The sequence below is a fragment of the Typha angustifolia genome, chromosome 9, assembly GCF_048772165.1.
Source record: "Typha angustifolia cultivar Huaian chromosome 9, ASM4877216v1, whole genome shotgun sequence".
NCBI lineage: Eukaryota > Viridiplantae > Streptophyta > Magnoliopsida > Poales > Typhaceae > Typha > Typha angustifolia.
In genome coordinates, this window is record NC_133247.1 from 3,297,350 (window position 1) to 3,317,626 (window position 20,277).

The window sequence follows — 20,277 nt, forward strand, 5'->3', positions numbered from 1 at the left end:
CAAACTAAGTCACGCACGTCATGAGATCGACGTACGTATCAGCCTTGCTTTACGGAAACCCAGGGAGCCCAGAGGCAATCAATGTATATATGTCATATAAACATCTTCTACTATTTCGAATACCAGATCTTCTCAAGATTCTCCTCCAGTTTCGTCTTTACCCAATCCAATAATTAACCATAAAGCTTATTAATTGCCCTTGGATTAATCATCTTAATCAATCTCCAAACTCCCTCCCTCTCACGCCTTCTCTCTTCGCCATGGATTGATTGATTATTCTTCCCCCCAGCCCCTCTTATTCCTCCTCTTATTCCCCCTCTTATCCAAACCCCATGGCCCTCTTATCCGACTCCGGCCGAACAACGGAGCAAATCATATCCCAATTCCACCTCAAAACCCTCCACGCCATCTTATCCGCCCGGATCCCGCATAACTATTCTTCCTCCCCTATCCGCCTCGGCAAGCGAGATCGCTGGTTCCACCTCGCCCTTGGCGATCCCCCTTCCGCCCTCGAGCAACCCCACGGCGTCTTCGATCCACTTATCGTCGACGTTGTCCTCTCCCCCCTCGATGACGGCCGCAAGTCCCCCGACTCCATCATCGAGCGGTGGGTTGTCCAATGCGAGCCCTCGCGGGATACCTCCTCCAATCCCAACCCTCTCATCGTCAAGAAAACCTACAAGAAGTCGATAGTTCTCCTCCGCTCTCTCTACTTATTCCTTCGTCTTATTCCCGCTTATCGGTTGTTCCGATTGCTATCCGCGTCGGCTCCTCAATCCTACAACTACGGGATAAACTATCGGATCGCCTCCTTCGCCGAGCCATTCTCGCGGGGGGAGGAGGCGGCGATGAGGCTGCATTGCTTCACTCCCGTGGAGACGCAGTTCGGGCAGTTGATTGTATCCGTGAACTATCGCCGGAGCCTCGCGGAGTTCAGGTTGGAGGTCTCTCCGCCACCACCGCCGATTCTTATCGCTGACTACGTCGGCAGCCCTTCGGCGGATCCGATGAGAGCATTCCCATCCTCTTTTCCGCGAAGAGCTGATCGCCCGCATAGCTGGACAGGTGCGCCGATGGCAATTAGGAAGGAAAGATTTGGTTTTGATGACATTAAGCTCTCACCGCCGCCGTTCTCGGTTTCGCCAACACCGTCCCCGCTGGCATTTGGGGGTAACTCTATGCAGACGCGGTTGCGATCTGAGACCATGCCGGTGAGCATACCACAGAGGGTGATGGGGAAGGGGCAGGCGTATCGCAGTCCTAACTATTCGGAGCCGACTAGAAGCTTTTTGCCGCCTCCTTCTCCGAGGAGTATGAGAGTGGATCATTCAATGCAGGGGTCTCCTTTGGAAAGTAGATTGATTAGGAGGCCGGAAGTGTTTAATTCAAATTTACCTCAGAAGGTAATTGTTAGCTCCAGTTTATGTATTGTAGATGATTCGCTAATTGGAGAATTTCTTGTCTGTTGCTTGTTTTTAGCCATTATAGAGGTATAAGATGAGAACGAATGGTAAAGCTAATCTATTGAAATTGTCGGTAGTTACACTTTGAGATGACTAGAACCTTTCTTTCAGTAATTAGGATGACATTGAAGACGACTTTGGTGTGAGAGTAGAAGATTGAAAATGACAGTAATGCTTGTGGGTGTTTAGAATTTACTTCTAGATTTCCTGTAAGAACTGTGAGGCTACACGAAAAGTTGGTTCACATTGTAGACATTTCAGAGATCTAAGATGCTTTATCAATCTAGACTTCCAATATTTAGTTGAATAAAGAGATACTTGGAGAACTTGGTAAAATTCTGTTCTCGTTTGATCAGTCTTATGCCAAAGACAGATGGTTCTTGTAGAACTTGACAATTACATCGTAGTAACTTTTTTCTTTAAAGAAATATGCGATGGGTAACCAGCTATTGTTTTAATGTTGCTCAAAGGATCATGTATGAAGTATATCCCTAGCGTCAATATAGAGGTCCTCTCTTCAGAAAGGTGCAACATTTGTACTTAAGTAATACAAGTATATGATCTAGATTCATTTCTGTCATCTTCTAATGTGTGAATTCTACCAGTCCTCATCCTGTGATTATTTTGGAATAATTATAGGCCTTTAAGGATGTCAGGGATGATTCCGAAAGGTTTTCTGGTGTGCTGTCTTCTGGTGGTTCACCAAACTTTGGATTTTCAAGAAGTTCAAGCAGATTATCTATGCAAGATGATCTTGATGATGCAGATTATTCTTATCCTTTTGCTGTGGATGATGTTGATATATCAGATTCTCAAACTAGGTAATATTCTACTCTTACTTGATTAATATGCTAGTCTAGATATTTCTACATTCTTCTTTTGCTGCCCTTTTAGTATCTGCAATAGATTTAAAGGGAATTTATGGTTTATTCTATACTTGTTTGTTAGAGTTGCCACCTAGAGAAGATTGTGATGCTACAGAATGTGTACCTCTTTATTCATTCAGCATTCTGCCTTATCCTAATGTAGGTTTTGGCAAATGAAATTATGTTCCAGGATCTTTTGGGTTCAGGATCTGGACATATGGATTTAATTCTCGATCAAAATTCTTTTCTTATTTCAATAGATGCTTATCATCTGTTTCCAATGATGCTAGGTTGGCACTCCGATGGGAGTTACTGGTTGAAGATTTATTGGACATGTAACACTGTTTCATAATCTAAGAGTGATCTTTTTTTTTACTCCAGAAGCACACATAGAAGAATAAGATATGGCTTCTTGACATGAAGTTGTTGGCCCACAAGAATTGTCTTTTACAGTAGGCATACCTAAATAATTGCGATTATGCACACTACTAATAAAATCATCTCTGAGCCTGTTCCTCTATATGATGTTTTAAATTTAAAGGTTCAAAAAGAAAGATTCACTGTGGGGGGACTAGTCACCATACAAAACTAAATCAGTGCTTCTTACAAGATTGGTAAAACTTGTTCACACACTTGTTGGATCCTCAATTTACAATTTGTGCTATTGACACTCACGCCCTTTAAATTATTTTTCTTCTAATAGATTTTCTAAAAGGAAATATCACTAAATTGTGCGCTGGTGGGTTTAAACTTTGATTCACTGAAATGGACACTTCCAGGCCTATTGATTGAGTCATCTGATCTGCTGTTATTTGTTTCTGAAGCTGATTGTTAAAATTTCATATTATCATTGTTCATGAGCTTACTTTAAGTAATTCTACTTATCCTTTATCGGTACTATATCTCCCTACTTTCACTTTAATGTCACATGAATTTATGGAATGTTCTTCCTCTTACTTGATACTGATGTGTGAATCGATGTACAGAAGCTGTGGTTTAGATTCTTGCAGAATTGCAGTTTCAGTATATATCATGCCATATTCCCTTTGACTGCCCATTCTTATCTCACATTCATGCAACAAGATAATGTATGAGATTTCAAACAATGTGGTGGCAGTAGATGGATAAAGGGAAACTAAAGCATACCATAGATATTGTGTGCCATGCTTGTTGACTTTCTTCATTACAGACCCATTTCCAGAAACTTGCGCATAACTAACTAAGATGTACCAAGAAACATTCAATTATTAGAACTGGCTAAATCCAGTACATCAATTTATTAAGATTTAATTTGTATTACACCATTTAGATTTCTCAATTTAACGTTCATCTATTATGCTGATAGAAGTGCTGATGGGAGGGAAACACCAGAATTTGGTCACTCAGGTGCATCATCCTACAAATCACAAGACGCAGCAGTTGGCATTCTTGTCCAGATGTTGAAGAGAGCCCCTTCTCTACGAGATCACTGTTCTTCATCTCAGTCTCCAAAATCCGAGTTTAACGGGGAAAGTAGCACCTCAAGCTTTTCCATGTCCAGGAAAACATCTGATGCACTTAGGGAGCTTCAGAGCTACAAAGAAATAAAGGAGATCCTTCTTTCCAAGAGTGGAACTCAGTTACAATGATCAGTTGCACAAAGATTACAGAAGGATATAGCTGCTGATGCCTTTCAGAAGAATACAAGATTAAAGGATTCTATTGAAGCTAACTTTTTGTGATACAGATCTGCAATCTAAACCGGTGAAGCTTTATAGAGGATGTGATCTTGTACATGAACCCAATCACCGAAGTTGCACAAGAACTGTACAAATTGCCACTTAATTTCACTGATAAATAATTTTTTCCCCATTTGGGAACTTGTGGATATATCGTTGTTCATTCTATTTCTCATTCCAAGTGCACGCATATGATTAGGCACTCTAATTCTACGAGGTGATATCCTAGCGATTTAATCCACAATTTTTTCGTGTATTTTTGTTGCAGTTCAACATTATATTTTCGTTTCATCCTAAAAACCTTCACGTTTCGTATGTTTTCAAATTGACTTATACATTTGACCTTTCCAGATTATATTCACAAAAAGTACCTTATTCATCCACAAAGAATAACCTCAGCCTTTCATTTTCTTCCGATGAAAATGCATTTCCAGATATAATTCATTGCAAAACAAGAATTATCTTTTTGGTTTTTTGTCTAAAGTATATATGCAGACTTTTTTTAGTTTATAGGAGAAAGGGTTGTTGAAACCAATTATATTAGAAATAAGTTTATCTAGACCTCCTTAACTTAACTATGGCTTATTTTAATATATACGTCAAAACCTTTTTTTTATATACATAAACTAGTTAAATTGTTGAAAATTCTCGTTAAAAATAAAGATAAAAAGAAGATAAAAATACATGGCTACATTAATATTTTTCTTTCTTCCTTTTCTAATAAATAAGAACGTAAGACATATAAATATATTCATGTGTGTCTCATGCGACAATTTATTTTATGGATAAAAAATATAATGAAAAACTAAAAGATCTCTGTGTACTAAAAATTAATGAATATAAAAGATATGTGATATTTCAAGAAGCTTAAACAGAATTATCCTATTATATTAAGGTATTAGCAATAAATATCAGTAAATTCTTGTGAGGGGAGGGGAGTAAGATTTCTATTTCATCCGCAACATGAAATCTCAGATAACTTGAAATTTCTCTTGTATGCGTAGACATTAAAAACTCAACTTGAAATTTGTGAACACAATGATCCCAAGTAGCCCCATTCATCATCACTTAATCAATAATAGCAAAATATAAAAGAAAGTCAAAGAGATGCCTCCGATGACAGCTACTTCATATTAGCTCGACACTCAATTTATTCTACTCAATCAATTTCTTTTTTTAATCGATTGAATATAATACCAAGAGGCGTGCTCATACCAAATGCCAACCAATTGATTGTACTTCTTAATCTCTAAAAGGTGGCCCTTTCGCGTGGTGGCCACGCGCCTTTCTATATTTGAGTAATCGAAGGTCAAATGACACTAAACAAAAATTAAAACCAATAAATTAATTAAATAATTATCATTCACATCCTATCAAATAAATATGTATCATTTTACATGACCTAACTTTACGATAATTACAAAATGACTTTCATACCATTAAATAAGTTGTTTAAGCATTTTTTTTTGAGACACTAGAAAGTAAAACATATGAGTATAAATATTCATATGGTAGAATAGAATAACAATAAAGGCAAAGAATATGATGGTTTTGATAACTTTCCTTATATAATTAATCTCTAACTGTTTCATTGCATCCTGTGTACGAGCTAAACCAAAACCGCTCTTAAGCTCAAATCCAACAACTAATTGCATATTTCTTCACATTTCGCTTATAAGTACAAGTCGCCTAGGCGTGTGTTCTTCATACATACTTCTCTTCTTTCCATATTTCTACCTACAATTTAGGATCATGTCATCTCACGTTAGCTCCCATGTCCATGCTACCGTTAATCCAGAGCATGGCCCATGCACCAAGATCGCCATCCAACCTGAGCCAGAGCTAACCCAGCCGGCGGAGTACTCCATCAACTACATGGCTCGAGCCCAGTGGCTCCGCGCCGCCGTCCTCGGCGCCAACGACGGCCTCGTCTCCGTCGCATCCTTAATGATCGGCGTCGGCGCCGTCAACGATACGGCGAAGGCGATGCTCGTGTCGGGCATCGCCGGCCTCGTCGCCGGCGCATGCAGCATGGCCATCGGGGAATTCGTGTCAGTGTACGCCCAGTATGACATAGAAGTGGCTCACATGGAAAGGGAGAGCTTAGAGAGTGGTGGAGAAGCCGATGGAATTGAGAAGGGGAGGTTGCCGAATCCACTACTGGCTGCGACGGCTTCGGCGTTGGCTTTTGCACTCGGTGCCATATTGCCTCTTTTGGCCGGGGGGTTCATAAAGTCGTGGGGGCCAAGAGTTGGGGTGGTGTGTGCTGTGAGTAGTTTGGGTTTAGCCGGGTTTGGTGCGTTGGGAGCGTTCTTGGGGGGTGCAAATGCGTACAAGTCGGCAATTAGGGTGTTGATTGGTGGGTGGTTTGCAATGTTGGTTACTTATGGTGTTCTTAGACTATTTGGGTTGGCTTTTAACATGCAAGTGTCATCAGCCTAGCTTGGTTTAAGTTTTAATTCAAGTTGTAACTTTTGTACCATTCCACTGGTTCTGCTCTCTCTTCTTTGTATGATTAACTTTAGGCTAGTCTTGCATAAACACGCACCTGGTAAGGAAATTCATTTGTTTGTAGGGTGTTACATGAAAATTCTCCTTCAATTTTGGCCCTCAATGGACAAGGGAAAAAAAAGAAGAGGAAAGACTTTTTTTTATTTAGCAGTGGAAACACAACAAAATCACAGAAAAAAAAGATGAGATTCTCGCGGAATCCGAGTTTGCTGGTCCAAATACAAAACTAATACCACTCTGTTGCTCCTTCAATAAACGCACGCTGGTTCTTTGATCAAGCTTTGAATGACTTTATAGCCAGATCGTTCTTTGATCAAGCTTTGAAATAACCGTTCTGTCTCTGTTTTCTTGACTATAATTGTATGATATGATAGATTATTGGGGATGTAACCTTACTCCTAAAAGCTCCAAAATGGAGTCGGAAAAGCTCCCTCATCGGTGGCTTAAACTTAACACTGATGGCTTTAAATCCAGAGGTTGCTCTGGCAATGGTGGTATCACTCATAAATAAGTGGGGTGACCCTCTTCTTACTCCAACCAAGCAGCTGCAGAAGGAAGACTTTTACCGGTCGGAATTTAGCATCTTCCTCAGACCACCGGAGGTTCGGACCAAATTTGGATTGAAACTGAAGAAAAAAAAATGAAGAAAGACTGGATCCCCTGTGGTGTCTCCAACATATATATATATCTCATCAATCAACATGATATTCTCCTCTAAATCTCAGGATGATATAAAGTTTGCAAAGGACAAAAGGTTTCACCAATTCAAACTACATATAAAATGAACTGACGTGGTAATATTACACGTCATATGGCATACACAAAGTAGGGAGGTAAAAGATGAACTGAAAAGCTCAGAAGGCAAACCAACAAGCAAACATGTCTCTCAATCCATACAACTACTAGATATAGGGAGATACAGAAATTGGAAGCCCAAAAGAACAAAAAAAAGATCTAGAAGCACTTCCTATGAACAATAGATGGACCAGATTCATCGTACTCTGCCTTGGATATCCACATCTGCAGCAAATAACGAATGTTAAAATCTCTTTAGGACAGTAAATCAAATGATTCGAAAGAAACTTCCCTCGGCAAAACTTTCTAATTACCTGCTGGAATGTGCTCAAGGAAGCCAGGATTGATCCTCCTATCCACACACTATACTTCCTCTCAGGAGGGGCCACCACCTTGATCTTCATGCTGCTCGGAGCAAGTGCAGTGATCTCCTTGCTCATACGGTCCGCAATGCCCGGGAACATGGTTGATCCACCACTAAGAACAATGTTCCCATATAAGTCCTTCCTAATGTCCACATCACACTTCATGATAGAGTTGTAGGTTGTCTCATGGATGCCGGGAGTTTCCATGCCTATGAGCGATGGCTGGAAGAGCACCTCTGGGCACCTGAAACGCTCTGCACCAATGGTGATGACCTGACCATCAGGCAGCTCATAACTCTTCTCGACAGACGAGCTGCTCTTTGCAGTCTCAAGTTCCTGCTCATAGTCAAGGGCGACATAGGCAAGCTTTTCCTTGATGTCACGAACAATTTCCCGCTCGGCAGTGGTTGTGAATGAGTACCCTCTCTCAGTCAGGATCTTCATAAGAGCATCAGTAAGGTCTCTGCCAGCAAGATCAAGTCGGAGAATGGCATGTGGGAGTGCATAACCCTCATAGATTGGGACAGTGTGGCTCACTCCATCACCAGAATCCAGCACAATACCTAACACAGAAGAAAACCAGCAAATATAAGGCATGCTCTCAAAGTAGGATACCTAATCTGAACCATTGGTAGTTCAGGATAAGTCAAATGCAACCATGAGTTCATAGCACCATCAATTCTAATCAGGCATAATCTTCAGGTTACTGTTACATCCATCATCTAGTATGGCAGATATACTATAAAATGGAACTGAGAAAAAACAAGAATGACTAAGTGCCAACAACCAACTTGTGAGTTATAACAACGTATGCATGAATTTCAAAATGTAAAATGAACGCATATAATGAAGCCCCCACAACAAGATACTTTTATCTGATCACAACATGCCTCCAAAAAGGGAAACTTATCATAACGCCATTCAGTAGTAAGAGAACAAGTGGGTTAAAAAAATGTACTTTTTATTTTCACATACCTGTGGTACGACCACTTGCATAAAGGGAGAGGACAGCCTGAATGGCAACATACATTGCTGGGACATTGAAGGTCTCAAACATAATCTGTGTCATCTTCTCTCTGTTGGCCTTAGGATTAAGAGGGGCTTCTGTTAGAAGAACTGGATGTTCTTCTGGGGCTACACGAAGCTCATTGTAGAATGTATGATGCCAGATCTTCTCCATGTCATCCCAGTTGCTTACAATTCCATGTTCAATTGGGTATTTCAAAGTCAAAATACCTCTCTTGGATTGGGCCTCATCACCAACATATGCATCTTTCTGCCCCATTCCAACCATAACACCAGTGTGGCGCGGCCGACCAACAATACTTGGAAAAACAGCCCGTGGAGCATCATCTCCAGCAAAGCCAGCCTATGGAGGACAGTGAGCCACAAATTAACTACCTCTAATTCATGATATTGCAACTGTAATTCATAATAGACTAAAATGTCATCATGTTACTAAGCGACAATAGTTTACCTTCACCATTCCAGTTCCATTGTCACAGACAAGGGGCTGAATATCCTCTGCCTCTGCCATAATATATAATCAAACCTGCCAGAAGAAGTCATTTCAGCAATTTTCCAGAAAACAAATCTTTGCAGACCATAGAGGATTGGCGGATTAACCTTGCATGCTAGATTCTCAAGAAATATGCACCACATATAATTTAACGACATACCACTGACTATTCTATAATAGGGTTTTCGTATATGTCTGCTAGTCATCCTTGGCCGATGTGTTGATAACATAAACATGACTCACAAACATACACACACCAAACAGATAGAATTAAGAGACTAAACAGTACGCAGCAACAAAAGCAGATCTTAAAATGCAATTGGATTCTGGTTTTTATATCTTATGTATGTGCAAGCACAGGTGTACTCAAACATATTACACAGATCAAGTTTATTTAAGTATTTCTTTTGTCGACATTTTTGCCAACCATTCTTTTTCAATCTTACCAGCATTATTCTCACTTGAACGAAAAAGCAGAGTGCAAATGATCCATATAGGGTGTATTACAGGTCAGGTATGGCCAGAAAAAAGCCTTAGAAATTTTACGCGTTAAATTTATCCATTAAGCTCGGCAAGCTCAGAATTGGGATAATCTTCCATGTTGAATAAACCACTGCAATGTTTTCTTCTGTTATTTATCTTGTGCATTTTCTACTAGCTGCTCCCTCAGCGAAAACTTGGACAATCTTAACTACTCATGTCAGGTGAAGAAGCATGATTAACATATCTTCAGAATACTGAGGCCTGATCTTTCCGGAATACAAACTCAAGAGGGAACTGCGATCCTACTGTAGAGGCATAATATTACCTTACTCTACCACATAAATGCTTACTATATCAATCGATTATATTTCATGAACACGGAAAAAGAATAACCACGAGGATCTCAACGTAACATTCCTGAGCATAAAACAACGAGGCCTGCACTGATCAATTCGCCACCTAAATCATCCATCCTTCAAAGGAATACTCAAGGAAAGAGAAAAAAGGATGAAGGATCGGGAAATTGATCATAACCAGCTAAAATCTTCTTCTTGCATATACTTAACTATGCCTTCTGTGATTCGAGAAATGGTGTTTATATAAAGAAATCATACTCCAACTACTAAAATTAATCCCTTTTCCTACAAAAAATCATCCAATCTTTCGCACATTCGACAACTTTACCAACCTAAACCTCCCAAAATTTTACCGACAAAACTAAAGCGCGGACGAGTAAAAACATCACGATTCACTAATGAATAAAAAACTGAAAACATCGGTCGTGGTCGGATCCAGGATAATATATCAATCTAATCCACCGCGGAGCACAAAAACCTCAATAACTATAACTAGAAGAACAAGGAACCTCGATCGGATGTCAACAACACCCGCACTTCTCACCTTTGTTCACCGGGAGGCGACGAGACCACGGAGAAGTGGCTTAGGCGGTGGAGTGGAGTGGAGTGGAGCGAAGGCGAGTGGGCTGGCTACTGGGATCCTGCTCGCGCTTAGATAAGAGAGAGGAGAGGGAGCAGTACACCACGTTCAAGTTGAACTGAAACCCACATGAAACGCACTTTAATTTGGGTGGATGTGCGATGTAAAGAGATGCTCCTCTGGAAAGTAGGTGGTATGAAATCATTTCTCTGACTATAAATTTCTAAAATAAATAAATAAAGAATCTAAATTTCATTTGATTTAATACCTTTTTGTGGGTTCTTTTGCAAGAATACCCTTTGGAAATCTATTATTTAAATGTATACCCCTTAAAAACTTTATTTTATGTGTATATTTTTCTTTTTTTTAAACTTATATACCTATGAATCCTAACAAACGGTTAAAACTATACTAGAAAACAAAAACTATTAAAACTCTATTAATTTAACTGTAGAAGGACACAGATATATTTATTTTAACTAAGTTTATTTATATTATTTCCACTGTTAAATTACTAAAATTTTAACTCATATATATAACGGAGGATTTCTATGCAAATATAAAATTTTGAGAGATATAAACACAAATTATAAACTTTGAAGGGGCACATAGAACTTATTATTATTATTATTATAACACTTATATTTTTACATGTCAAAACTCTTTTATCTTTTTAAATTTTCGACCACGTGGCTTCAGGCAAAAGAGAGGAGTTTAGTCCTTATTTTCTACCTAAATTTCTACGCATTCATCACCGGCTGGACAAAGAAATCATATTGATTATTAGTCTGAATATAGTCTATAACTTTTTAGAACGGAAGACTATGACTTTAGGAATAATTTACACACAAGGCTTCCTATATTATTATTATTATTTTTATTATTATTATTATTATTTGAGTCAATACATCACAAAAATTTAACGAAAAGATATACGTGGAAAGAAATTGACAGGTCTAAGTACAATTATCTGAAAATAGAAGGTATTTACAAATAAAAAAAGGACAGGGTCCAAAGTGTAAAATGGTCAGGGTGTGAAATGCAACTTCTCTCAACTAATGATCAACGCGAACAAAGAAAAGAAAGCAAAAAAAATAAAGGGAAAGTGGGGATTGCTTGATAGGAAAAGTGGGATGGGCGGCAACTTTAGCTGTCTTTGCTGCATTTAGCTTTACGACAACGCCTTTTCTCTTACTATCACAGAGAGAGAGAGAGAGAGAGAGAGAGAGAGAGAGAGAGAGAGAGGAAGTTGAATGAATTCCCCCCACCCTTGGCCTTGGGATCCATCCAAAGCTGACTAAAGACTTCATAGTATTATATGGGAGGGATCGAGGTGGGGGAAGGGAAAGGATGTCGTCGTTGCTCCGCTCCCTCCCCCCACCCATGTGCTCCCAAGTTGCCAAGGAGTCGTAGAATATGCTGTGGAGCCATGTGGAGCAGAGCAGAGTGGTACTCCTTTCATATATATTATTGCCAGGTGTATACATTAATTGTTTATTATTAATGCATGCTTGCTTAGCTTTAGTAATTGAGTTCAAATTTGTGGGTCTGTGTTGATATATCGAGAACAATTAGCTATAAATTATCCGTCAATAAAAAATTCCCTTCACCTGCAGAGTCCAAACTCTAGGTATCCAATATTTGTTGGCATATTAGGCCCAGTTACATAACTGGGCCGAGGCCTATTGATAGTTGATTTAAGTAGTTGTTGTTATGTGTGAATTAGGGCAGTTTCTTAACTACGAGGGCCATAATAATGCTAAAATTTATAGGCCCAATTGTACGTCCCTAACTAAGAGGTTAGAGTTTGAATACGTGAAGACAAATTGTATTGAGTGGGCTGAAGTGTTAGCCATTTCTATACGAGAGTTATCAAAAAAGAGTAGCTATATTATCCGAGCCCATCTATGCCTAATGGGTGATAAGCTTTGATAAAAAGTATTGGGATTTGGTGTAGGTTGATCCTATGTTAGTTTGATGTGGATGTAATCAAATGCATACCAATGTAACAAGTGCCTACTATCCAATGGCTACGATCGTGTTTAATTTGCTCTTAATTAAAGAGCTTTGTATTCCCAATCAATACTTAAAGAAAAAGAAAAACTTCATCAGGTGTTAATATTTTTTTCTATATACACACGTGGTAGATATGTGGGTTTTGCAACACTCTCTTGAGGTTGGCCAGTGAGTCGGAAGACTACCCCGGAAAACACTCCTGGTCCTCCGTTAACTTTGACTTCGAAAAAAATCACATGGTAATCGCCATCTAATTATTTATTTTGATTCGTTAATCATCACCATGTGCTTGCTCCCTGTTCCATAGACTTGGATTTAAATGAAGCTCTATTTATATATAACTCCTAAGAGAGTGGACTAGTGAAGGATTAGTAAGGAAATGAGACTCCATGCATGCCTTGTCCTCCAGGCTTTCCTAACTCTTGCAGTAAGTATTGTAGCGCCTTCAAATGGAGAAGAAATGACTTCCAGTACTCCTTTCTTGCCCACTGATGAGAGAATCAATGCAAGATTCTTAGCTCGCCAGGAAGCGACGCACGCTGCTCCTAAACCCTCTTCCAATTCACATGTCTACTTCCATTCACCTCGTCCTCACCACCGTCACCACCGGTATGAAACTTTTGGAAGATCTCGACCCCCACCGCCGGCTCCAAAGCCTTCGCAATATCATCACAATATAAAGCCTACTCCCAAGAATAAGCCGCCGCCAACACCGTCACCACCTCCGCCGCCACTGCCACAGCCATGCCACTAGTTTTAACAAGGAAATTAGACTTTTCGAGGGTCTAGCAATAAAAGGAAGTGTTTGGATACATGCATTCTCTCATTTAATAGAGGAAGTGCGAAGTTTTTAGACGTTTAGTAGGCCTCCAAAAATTGTTATTAGAGGGAATTGCTTCGGTGCTTAATTTGCAATGTCATTGTAGATGCTTCTATAGATATTTAGATGACCTTTTGATTTAAATAGTAACCGCTATGTTTCTTTGTATTGCAATTTTACTCGTATTAACATCCACCACATTTTCCTGAGTTTTAATATTTTACCTTGGAGAAGGTTTAAATACCATCTCAAGGTTTTAGAAATTAATCAATTATTTGTGACGAGTTCTTCGACTCTCTCTAATATGAAAAAGATCTGGGATTTTAAGCGATACTAGCACGAATTAAATTACCGGATGGTTCTATCAAAAATGATCTTTTAAAAAGGTGGGGGTTTGGAGAGGGTGTGCTTAAGACTACTAGACCAGCGTCAAGGAGAAAGAGATTTCTCTCAGCCAATCTGAAGAGCAGAAGCTTAGATTTGTTCTCCGAGCAAAACAACACCTCCAATGTCATTTGATGAGACAAAGGGGCTGCCTGAATTATTGCTCGTTGCCTTAGATAAACAAAAATCCTATCAAAGGAGAAGAATAGAAGAGAAGAAAGTTTCTATAGTCTACAGAAACTCACCTGATGCACCACTAGCAATGATCTCCGAGGTGAAAAAGATGAAGAGTCGCAGCCGCATATATAGAGGAGGGAGCGCTCCACAAACTGGAACCCTAATTAGCCTCCAATGAATGTGAAATGACGTAATTACCCTTCTTGAAAGATCCGTTGACGGATTACCGTTGGATTGCCGCATCGCGATTCGGTTGTTTAAAGCTTGCGAGCTGCGAGGCATCTTGTTATCAAATGGGCTATGCTTGAAACCAATATTTGAGTATGATACTCATACTCAAAACCTTGGCTTATAAACAAAAGCATCATATGGACTGAACAATGCCATTAGACACTGGGAAAAAAGAAATCTTAAATCTTATGACACAACTTCGTACTGAGATATTAGGATGATGTATTAACATGTGAACAATCAGAAGATAGATTACTACCGCAACGCAACTAGGATAAAAGGCCAAGTTCCAACCGGTATATTCCACAGGAAGTAAAATATCAGCTAAAGAAAAACATCCCTCTGAAGTATGAAGTTGTATTACGACAGTACTATATTTCATGGGTTTAAGACATGAATTTGAATGCGGCTTTCATCTGGAAGTGTCATAATTTTTCTGTAAGTCTGAATGCAGAAACTCTTTCCGTACTTTTGTTGTCCACTATGAGCGGCTTTTTGTGTCTTCATGATTCAGTTTTCGGCAGAGAGGAACGGTCACGTAAGAGGTTGCCCTCTTGTGAAAACAAAAACTCCCCCACCGCCGACTGCACGACCCAGAAGCATATCCCGGTCCAAGTAAGAAAGGTAATACAATCCTCCAGGCGATCGTCTGCAATCCAGTTGAATGCACAACTTTGATGTCTAGCAAAACTATACTTGGATGTTGATCAGATTAGAAACACATACCTCTCTGGGCCACTCACAGGCACTTGAGCTCGGAGAGTTCTGAAGAATTGCAATATCTACATGAGGAAACATTTCATTAATTAGGAAAAATGCTGGTAGTGAACCACAGGCATTATTTTACATATGAACCATACTTGTACCATCATCCTCATAGCTGTATCTAGTCTATCTAACATAGCTTACTGTCGTCTGTCGAGCAAATAAGAATATTTTCACCATGAAAGGTTGAAAACCTATCGCTTTATTTTACATATGAACCAGTACTTATATTATCATCCTTGCAGCAGTATCAAGTCTATCTGACATAGCTTTCTGTTGAGCAAATAAGATTATTTGCACAATAAAAACCTTTCGCTTTAGTTTGCATGATTGACTCCCCAAAGTCCCAAGCTAACGGTGTGGCCATATGGGTGTGTTTAATTCTATTAGCTAGCTATGTATGTCTTGACGATTGTTTATGAATGCTTCAATGATGCTGAAGATGGTCAACAATTGTTTAGCATGTGCAAATTAATTAAGCTAACTAAAAGGTTATCAGGACAGTGCATATATGAGATTGTATTGTTGCAACAACATAATAAATAAAAAATGTCAGAACTGAATATCTGGTATACCTGCAGACTAAGAAAAGAACGAGGAAGTATCGCTGGAGCTATCAATGCTTGCAGCTGCTCACTGATTCTGATATTTTCAACAGCAACCTATCAGACAATGAGAAAGCATGCCATCAAGTCAAATCCACTAGATAGTAAGAAGCAAAAAAGTAGTTGAAAGTTTTTTCTCTCATTCCTCTATTCTGTGATGTAGGATGATGATAGACGAATAACAAAATAGCAAACCCGCGAAATCCAATGAGGTGTTAGAATCCACCAACGAGAAACAAACTCACGGAATTCAACAACAAGGTGTTGGATTCCACCAACGTAACAAAGCAGATGATCTCAAATCTCAAAAAACATTTATTGATCCCGACTAAAAAGATAAGCATTTATATAAGCAAATCCTAAAAGACAAAAATACTAAAATATCCTAACAAAGAGAGACTAAACTGCCTTCAAAATCAAAATCCCTCTCTCATAATGTCTGACCGATGATTTGGGTCTGGTGTTTGCACCATTCCGCCTCGGAAATAGCAAAACAAGAAAAGATATATGACATGAAAATATATCTCAGATGAGGAACCTGTTTTTGCATACCTTTTCCTACAAGTGACTAATAAATCATGGCAAAAAAGGGAACAATAGCAGAAGTCTAATTAGAGTTTTGATTCTGTTATCCATTTAATGAACTTGAGGATAGTCCTATACATGTATAGCTCTCATCATTTCTCATGTAGAAGAAACAGTAGATAGGACCAAATGAATGTAAGTAGAGGGACATATCGGAAAAACCATATTTTGCAAACATAGTTCATATCGGTGCAAGATGCTGCTAGTTGACAAGAAATACTCTTTTCCTTTAGAATTCTAAAGTATAAGTAGGAGAAAACGAAGAAAAAAAAAATGTGGAGAGCCTCATTCACAACGAATGTTCCCTATCAGCTCATGTAGGCTACTACTTTCAATGAGCTATTTAAAAAATTATGCAGGATGGATCACATGGCACCAACTAATTTGGATACATCTAGTTCATTATTAACAGCGACCAGGTCCTGAGATGGAAGAAGTATACCTCTTCAAACTGAAGAAAGATGTTGCGCTTAGATAGAACAGAAAATTTTGCAGAAACCAACAATGTAGCACCTTCTTGCTCCTACAGTTTCAAACAGGAAAGAGATAAGCCAGACATGAATTAAAGAGTTGCTAAGAAAAGTTAGCGGAGCCCATTAATCTCTGATCACTGCCAACTCAATAATTGTAACCTTTGAGGGATTCTTCCGCAATCAACTGAGGACCATTTCGAATGCTTGTATATTACATATACTAATATTAATGTACCTCTCCACTAGTGTTGTTAAAGGCATTTAATTGATTAATTCAAAGTAACTTTTAGTGAGCGATTCAAACTACAGGTGGAGATCTAGCTTCAAATCAATCACATGAATAGAAGGTTGCCCCAAATTACCTCTAATAGAGTTGGAATACTCCAGCGCACGACATTGCGCACGATCCCTCCATTTGATCGATCCTTGCACTCAAACTTCTGAAAAATCTGCCCAATCTAAAAATGCAAAAAAAAAAAAAAAGGCCAAGTATAGAATGACCATTAAATATAAGACGAAATGCTAATGATAGAAGAAGAACAATCATATAACTGCTAATGGTAGAAGAAGAAGAAGAAGAAGAAGAAGAATACCATTTTTTCTATGCAGGTTGCCAATAAGTTGGCTTTTGATACTGCCAAACTTACGGATCATATATCTGAATATTATATACAATTATTTGGGCACGTGGAGGAATGGAGAATAAAGATGTCTCCTAACATTTGGGAGAATCATAGATTGTGTACTGATGAATCTGGGTGGTTGATCGTACCCTTTTCTGAAGATGAAACTAGAAGGCCAGTGTTTTGAGATAAATTACAGTATAACACGCCTGATTATTTTAATATGAAATTTTATCAACACTTTTGGGAGCAAATTAAGAAAGATGTGAAACTTTTTGATGATCTGTATGAGGGCAGTTTGAATATGCAGAGTGTGAACTATGCTACTATTTGTTTGATTCCTAAGATGGAGGGTGCTGATAGGGTCCAAGAATTCAGACCTATCAGCTTGCTACACTCTAGTTATAAGATTATTATGAAAGTACTTACTGCCAGATTAAATAGGGTGATTGATAAGTTGATTGAGAGTTATCAAAGTGCATTTAAAAAAAAGGGGCTTATTCTTGATAGCATGGTGAGTGCACATGATATTATTTGTGAGTGAAGAAAAAAAGGATCTAAGCTGACGTTGAATCTTGAAAAAACTTATGATAAGGTGAGATGGGACTTTTTTTAGAATGTGTTAAGATGACGAGGGATTGATGAGAATTGGATTGGATGATGCAAGCTAGTACAACTGGCTCTTTTGCTGTTACAGTTAATGGAGATGCTAGAAAAGATTTCAGGTGTAGGAACGGGCTAAAGCAGGGCCATTCTTATTCCTTTTTGGTGGCACATGGGCTAAACAGGATATTGAAAAAAAGGGCAAAAGAAATTGGTTGGTTAAATGACCTCGGCAAAGATTTGATCACCAGTGGTATTAGGATAATAGACTGTTGGCTGAGAAGCAGGAGATGATCAATTGTGTGAAGAATGCGACAGCAGGGATAATGTTAAATGGATATTTAGCAGTAATGGTGTTTACTCAGTTAAGTCCTTATATACTTTTCTGAACAATGGAGGATTCTCTAAGATTTTGCCTGGTATTTGCAAGATTAGAATACCCTTGAAGGTCAGGGCAATAACAGGGTCTTAACTAGAGACAACTTGAGGTGAGCTCTGGCAGTAGGCCAGTAGCTTTTCTTTCAAAAAAGAAAAGCAAATAAAAGAAAATTGAAGAAATGCGTGAATGGGAAAGTTAGAAGAAATCTAGAACTGCAAACCTGAAGGAAGGATAGCCTCGCGGCGGCCTCGAAGAGGATGAGAACGTCGGACGCCGAGGTGTAATTCAGCCGCCACGTGCCGTCCAGCCTCGCCAGGTCGACCGGTAACCCGGCGTCGTACTTCTCCACGCATACCTGTAACAGATTGCTTCGGAGTGAGAGCAAATAAACAAACAAATGCCGAGCAAAATTGAACCTTTTGCCAGTAATTTGATTTCGAGACCAGGGCTTCTTCGATGGCGGAGCGTTGGTCGGGGGTGGTGATGAGACCCCGCTGCGTTTCCTGGATGGCTCGGAGGAGGTCGTGCTTCCGCTGCTCCAATTCCACCGACTGCGACAGAGAAAGGAAGGAGAGTTTTAGAGAGAGAGAGAGAGAGAGAGATGGGGGTTTGAGGGAGAGAAAAAAGTACGGGAGAGGGGGCAATGGAGGCAGCGATACGAGAAGATTTCTTTGTGGGTGGAGGAAAAGATCGAAAGCGAAGCGAAGGGCGCACTGCTGCTTTCGTAGGTGGTATTGGTAGGAGCGAAGAGAAGGCGAGGTCCATCTTATTTTTTCACTTCCTCTCTCTATCCTTCCTCCATTTGTCTTTTAAACAATTTCTTTTCCTGGACTTTAGTTTTGAAATAGGAAGATTTTCTACTGGCCAATAATTTGGACACCTAACTGAAGTTCTGGCTTTTATTACTTAAAGCATCACTCGTTTTATCTTGGAGGGCATCAGTCGCTCACCGCCTCGATTCCACTTGTTTGGAGAACCAGTGGGTATATAGCAATCTGCGGTATATCTCGGGGATGATGGCTTTAGCTAAGAAAAGCTATCAAATGATCCTCAAAGTTCACATGGACTTCCATTTCGATGGTTTCACTTGTGCCTGATAAGAAGTATTTTGTCAATAAATTCTTTCAGTATCGATAGCTAAACAATCACTACTGCAATTTACATTAGCACCATTAAGAAGGAGAGCCTTTGAGAATCGAATATAAAACCATGAATTTTCATATGGTTTTCTAAAATACAGACAAATGAAATGGGTTACGGGTATCAACAGCTTTAACACTGAGGAAAACAGAAGAAAATTCCGCAAGTAGTCTAAGGCCATCCCGAGATCTACATGCTACTTACAAACCAGCTAAGCCAGTTGGATTCCAAGGAGAGACAATAGGAGAAGTCTAAATAAATTACAGACTGACTGTTTGAGTCTGACGGAGGAAGCTGACAGATCATGCGATAATGTAATTTCTCGGAACATGGAAAATCTTGCAAGGTGATTTAGGTTTGAAAAGAGAAGGTCTGGAAATCCATCACTCCCCTCTCGAGTTGCTGGTTACTGTCTTCTCTACGGCTTTCAGTGATACAGCAGATACAGCACACATGATGAGTGGAGGTTGACAAATGCTGCAAATGTCGCCTCGAAGTCACTGATCAAGATAGTAAGAAATAAACTCCACGATGTGGAACAAGGAAAAACTGGGTAAATGATAGGATTACCATGAAAATAGAAAGGCTTACTAAGAATTATGACGACCAGCTCAGTTTCTCTGTGTTTAGATATATATACGCCAAAAACTTGAATAGCAACTGCTTGTCACCTGTGGAAATTCTTCAAAAAGAATACAGCAATGTAGGGTTATGAAGTAAACTAAAGCTGCACTACAAGAGGGTATAAGCATTTTAATCTGGTGAAAGAATGCTGCCATCAACAATGCCTCCTGAGAGAAGACTAATTTCTTTTATATTG

General features: G+C 39.3%; 4 protein-coding genes and 1 non-coding gene across 7 annotated transcripts; 2 read left to right on the forward strand and 3 right to left on the reverse strand.

The window, feature by feature from the left end:
• Nucleotides 1–203: 203 nt before the first annotated feature.
• LOC140767839 (autophagy-related protein 13a-like) lies at nucleotides 204–4,257 on the forward strand. 2 transcript variants are annotated; one of them, XM_073107910.1, is made up of 3 exons: nucleotides 204–1,403; nucleotides 2,103–2,284; nucleotides 3,678–4,257. In XM_073107910.1, exons 1-3 carry the CDS (start codon nucleotides 333–335, stop codon nucleotides 3,955–3,957), a joined length of 1,533 nt encoding a protein of 510 aa, XP_072964011.1. In that variant the 5' UTR covers nucleotides 204–332; the 3' UTR covers nucleotides 3,958–4,257. The 2 variants fall into 2 exon arrangements, with proteins under 2 accessions (XP_072964011.1, XP_072964010.1); XM_073107909.1 differs by having other exon boundaries at nucleotides 3,675–4,255.
• A 1,503-nt stretch (nucleotides 4,258–5,760) lies between these two features.
• Nucleotides 5,761–6,489, forward strand: LOC140766821 (vacuolar iron transporter homolog 2-like). The gene has a single exon (XM_073106477.1). The coding sequence runs from the start codon at nucleotides 5,800–5,802 to the stop codon at nucleotides 6,487–6,489; it is 690 nt and encodes a 229-aa protein (XP_072962578.1). The 5' UTR covers nucleotides 5,761–5,799.
• Nucleotides 6,490–7,245: 756 nt separating this feature from the next.
• LOC140767772 (actin-7-like) lies at nucleotides 7,246–10,805 on the reverse strand. The gene is made up of 5 exons (XM_073107811.1): nucleotides 10,621–10,805; nucleotides 9,196–9,270; nucleotides 8,694–9,087; nucleotides 7,668–8,281; nucleotides 7,246–7,578 (listed from the first exon to the last, which is right to left on the reverse strand). Exons 2-5 carry the CDS (start codon nucleotides 9,253–9,255, stop codon nucleotides 7,513–7,515), a joined length of 1,134 nt encoding a protein of 377 aa, XP_072963912.1. The 5' UTR covers nucleotides 9,256–9,270; nucleotides 10,621–10,805; the 3' UTR covers nucleotides 7,246–7,512.
• Nucleotides 10,806–12,697: 1,892 nt separating this feature from the next.
• LOC140767505 (probable plastid-lipid-associated protein 10, chloroplastic) lies at nucleotides 12,698–19,372 on the reverse strand. 2 transcript variants are annotated; one of them, XM_073107436.1, is made up of 9 exons: nucleotides 18,948–19,372; nucleotides 18,761–18,868; nucleotides 18,538–18,672; nucleotides 17,075–17,170; nucleotides 16,682–16,762; nucleotides 15,625–15,711; nucleotides 15,011–15,066; nucleotides 14,122–14,933; nucleotides 12,698–13,405 (listed from the first exon to the last, which is right to left on the reverse strand). In XM_073107436.1, the coding sequence occupies exons 1-8, from the start codon at nucleotides 19,080–19,082 to the stop codon at nucleotides 14,819–14,821; spliced, it is 813 nt and encodes a 270-aa protein (XP_072963537.1). In that variant the 5' UTR covers nucleotides 19,083–19,372; the 3' UTR covers nucleotides 12,698–13,405; nucleotides 14,122–14,818. The 2 variants fall into 2 exon arrangements, with proteins under 2 accessions (XP_072963537.1, XP_072963536.1); XM_073107435.1 differs by having other exon boundaries at nucleotides 12,698–13,422.
• Nucleotides 13,895–14,030, reverse strand: LOC140767921 (small nucleolar RNA snoR77). Its single transcript, XR_012105646.1, has one exon. It is a non-coding gene; the product is annotated as a small nucleolar RNA snoR77 (small nucleolar RNA).
• Nucleotides 19,373–20,277: the final 905 nt, after the last annotated feature.

What these genes read in the sequence shown, in the direction of transcription:
- LOC140767839 (XM_073107909.1), top strand. Translation starts at nt 333, where the DNA reads ATGGCCCTCTTATCCGACTCCGGCCGAACAACGGAGCAAATCATATCC. An exon ending in ATTCAAATTTACCTCAGAAG is followed by an intron (nt 1,404 to 2,102) that starts GTAATTGTTAGC and finishes GAATAATTATAG; the next exon opens with GCCTTTAAGGATGTCAGGGA. An exon ending in ATATCAGATTCTCAAACTAG is followed by an intron (nt 2,285 to 3,674) that starts GTAATATTCTAC and finishes TTATGCTGATAG; the next exon opens with AAGTGCTGATGGGAGGGAAA.
- LOC140766821 (XM_073106477.1), top strand. Translation starts at nt 5,800, where the DNA reads ATGTCATCTCACGTTAGCTCCCATGTCCATGCTACCGTTAATCCAGAG.
- LOC140767772 (XM_073107811.1), bottom strand. Translation starts at nt 9,255, where the DNA reads ATGGCAGAGGCAGAGGATATTCAGCCCCTTGTCTGTGACAATGGAACT. An exon ending in ATGGAACTGGAATGGTGAAG is followed by an intron (nt 9,088 to 9,195) that starts GTAAACTATTGT and finishes TGTCCTCCATAG; the next exon opens with GCTGGCTTTGCTGGAGATGA. An exon ending in CCTTGAGCACATTCCAGCAG is followed by an intron (nt 7,579 to 7,667) that starts GTAATTAGAAAG and finishes TATTTGCTGCAG; the next exon opens with ATGTGGATATCCAAGGCAGA.
- LOC140767505 (XM_073107436.1), bottom strand. Translation starts at nt 19,082, where the DNA reads ATGGACCTCGCCTTCTCTTCGCTCCTACCAATACCACCTACGAAAGCA. An exon ending in TCTTTCTTCAGTTTGAAGAG is followed by an intron (nt 15,712 to 16,681) that starts GTATACTTCTTC and finishes ATTGTCTGATAG; the next exon opens with GTTGCTGTTGAAAATATCAG. An exon ending in GTTCTTTTCTTAGTCTGCAG is followed by an intron (nt 15,067 to 15,624) that starts GTATACCAGATA and finishes TTCCTCATGTAG; the next exon opens with ATATTGCAATTCTTCAGAAC.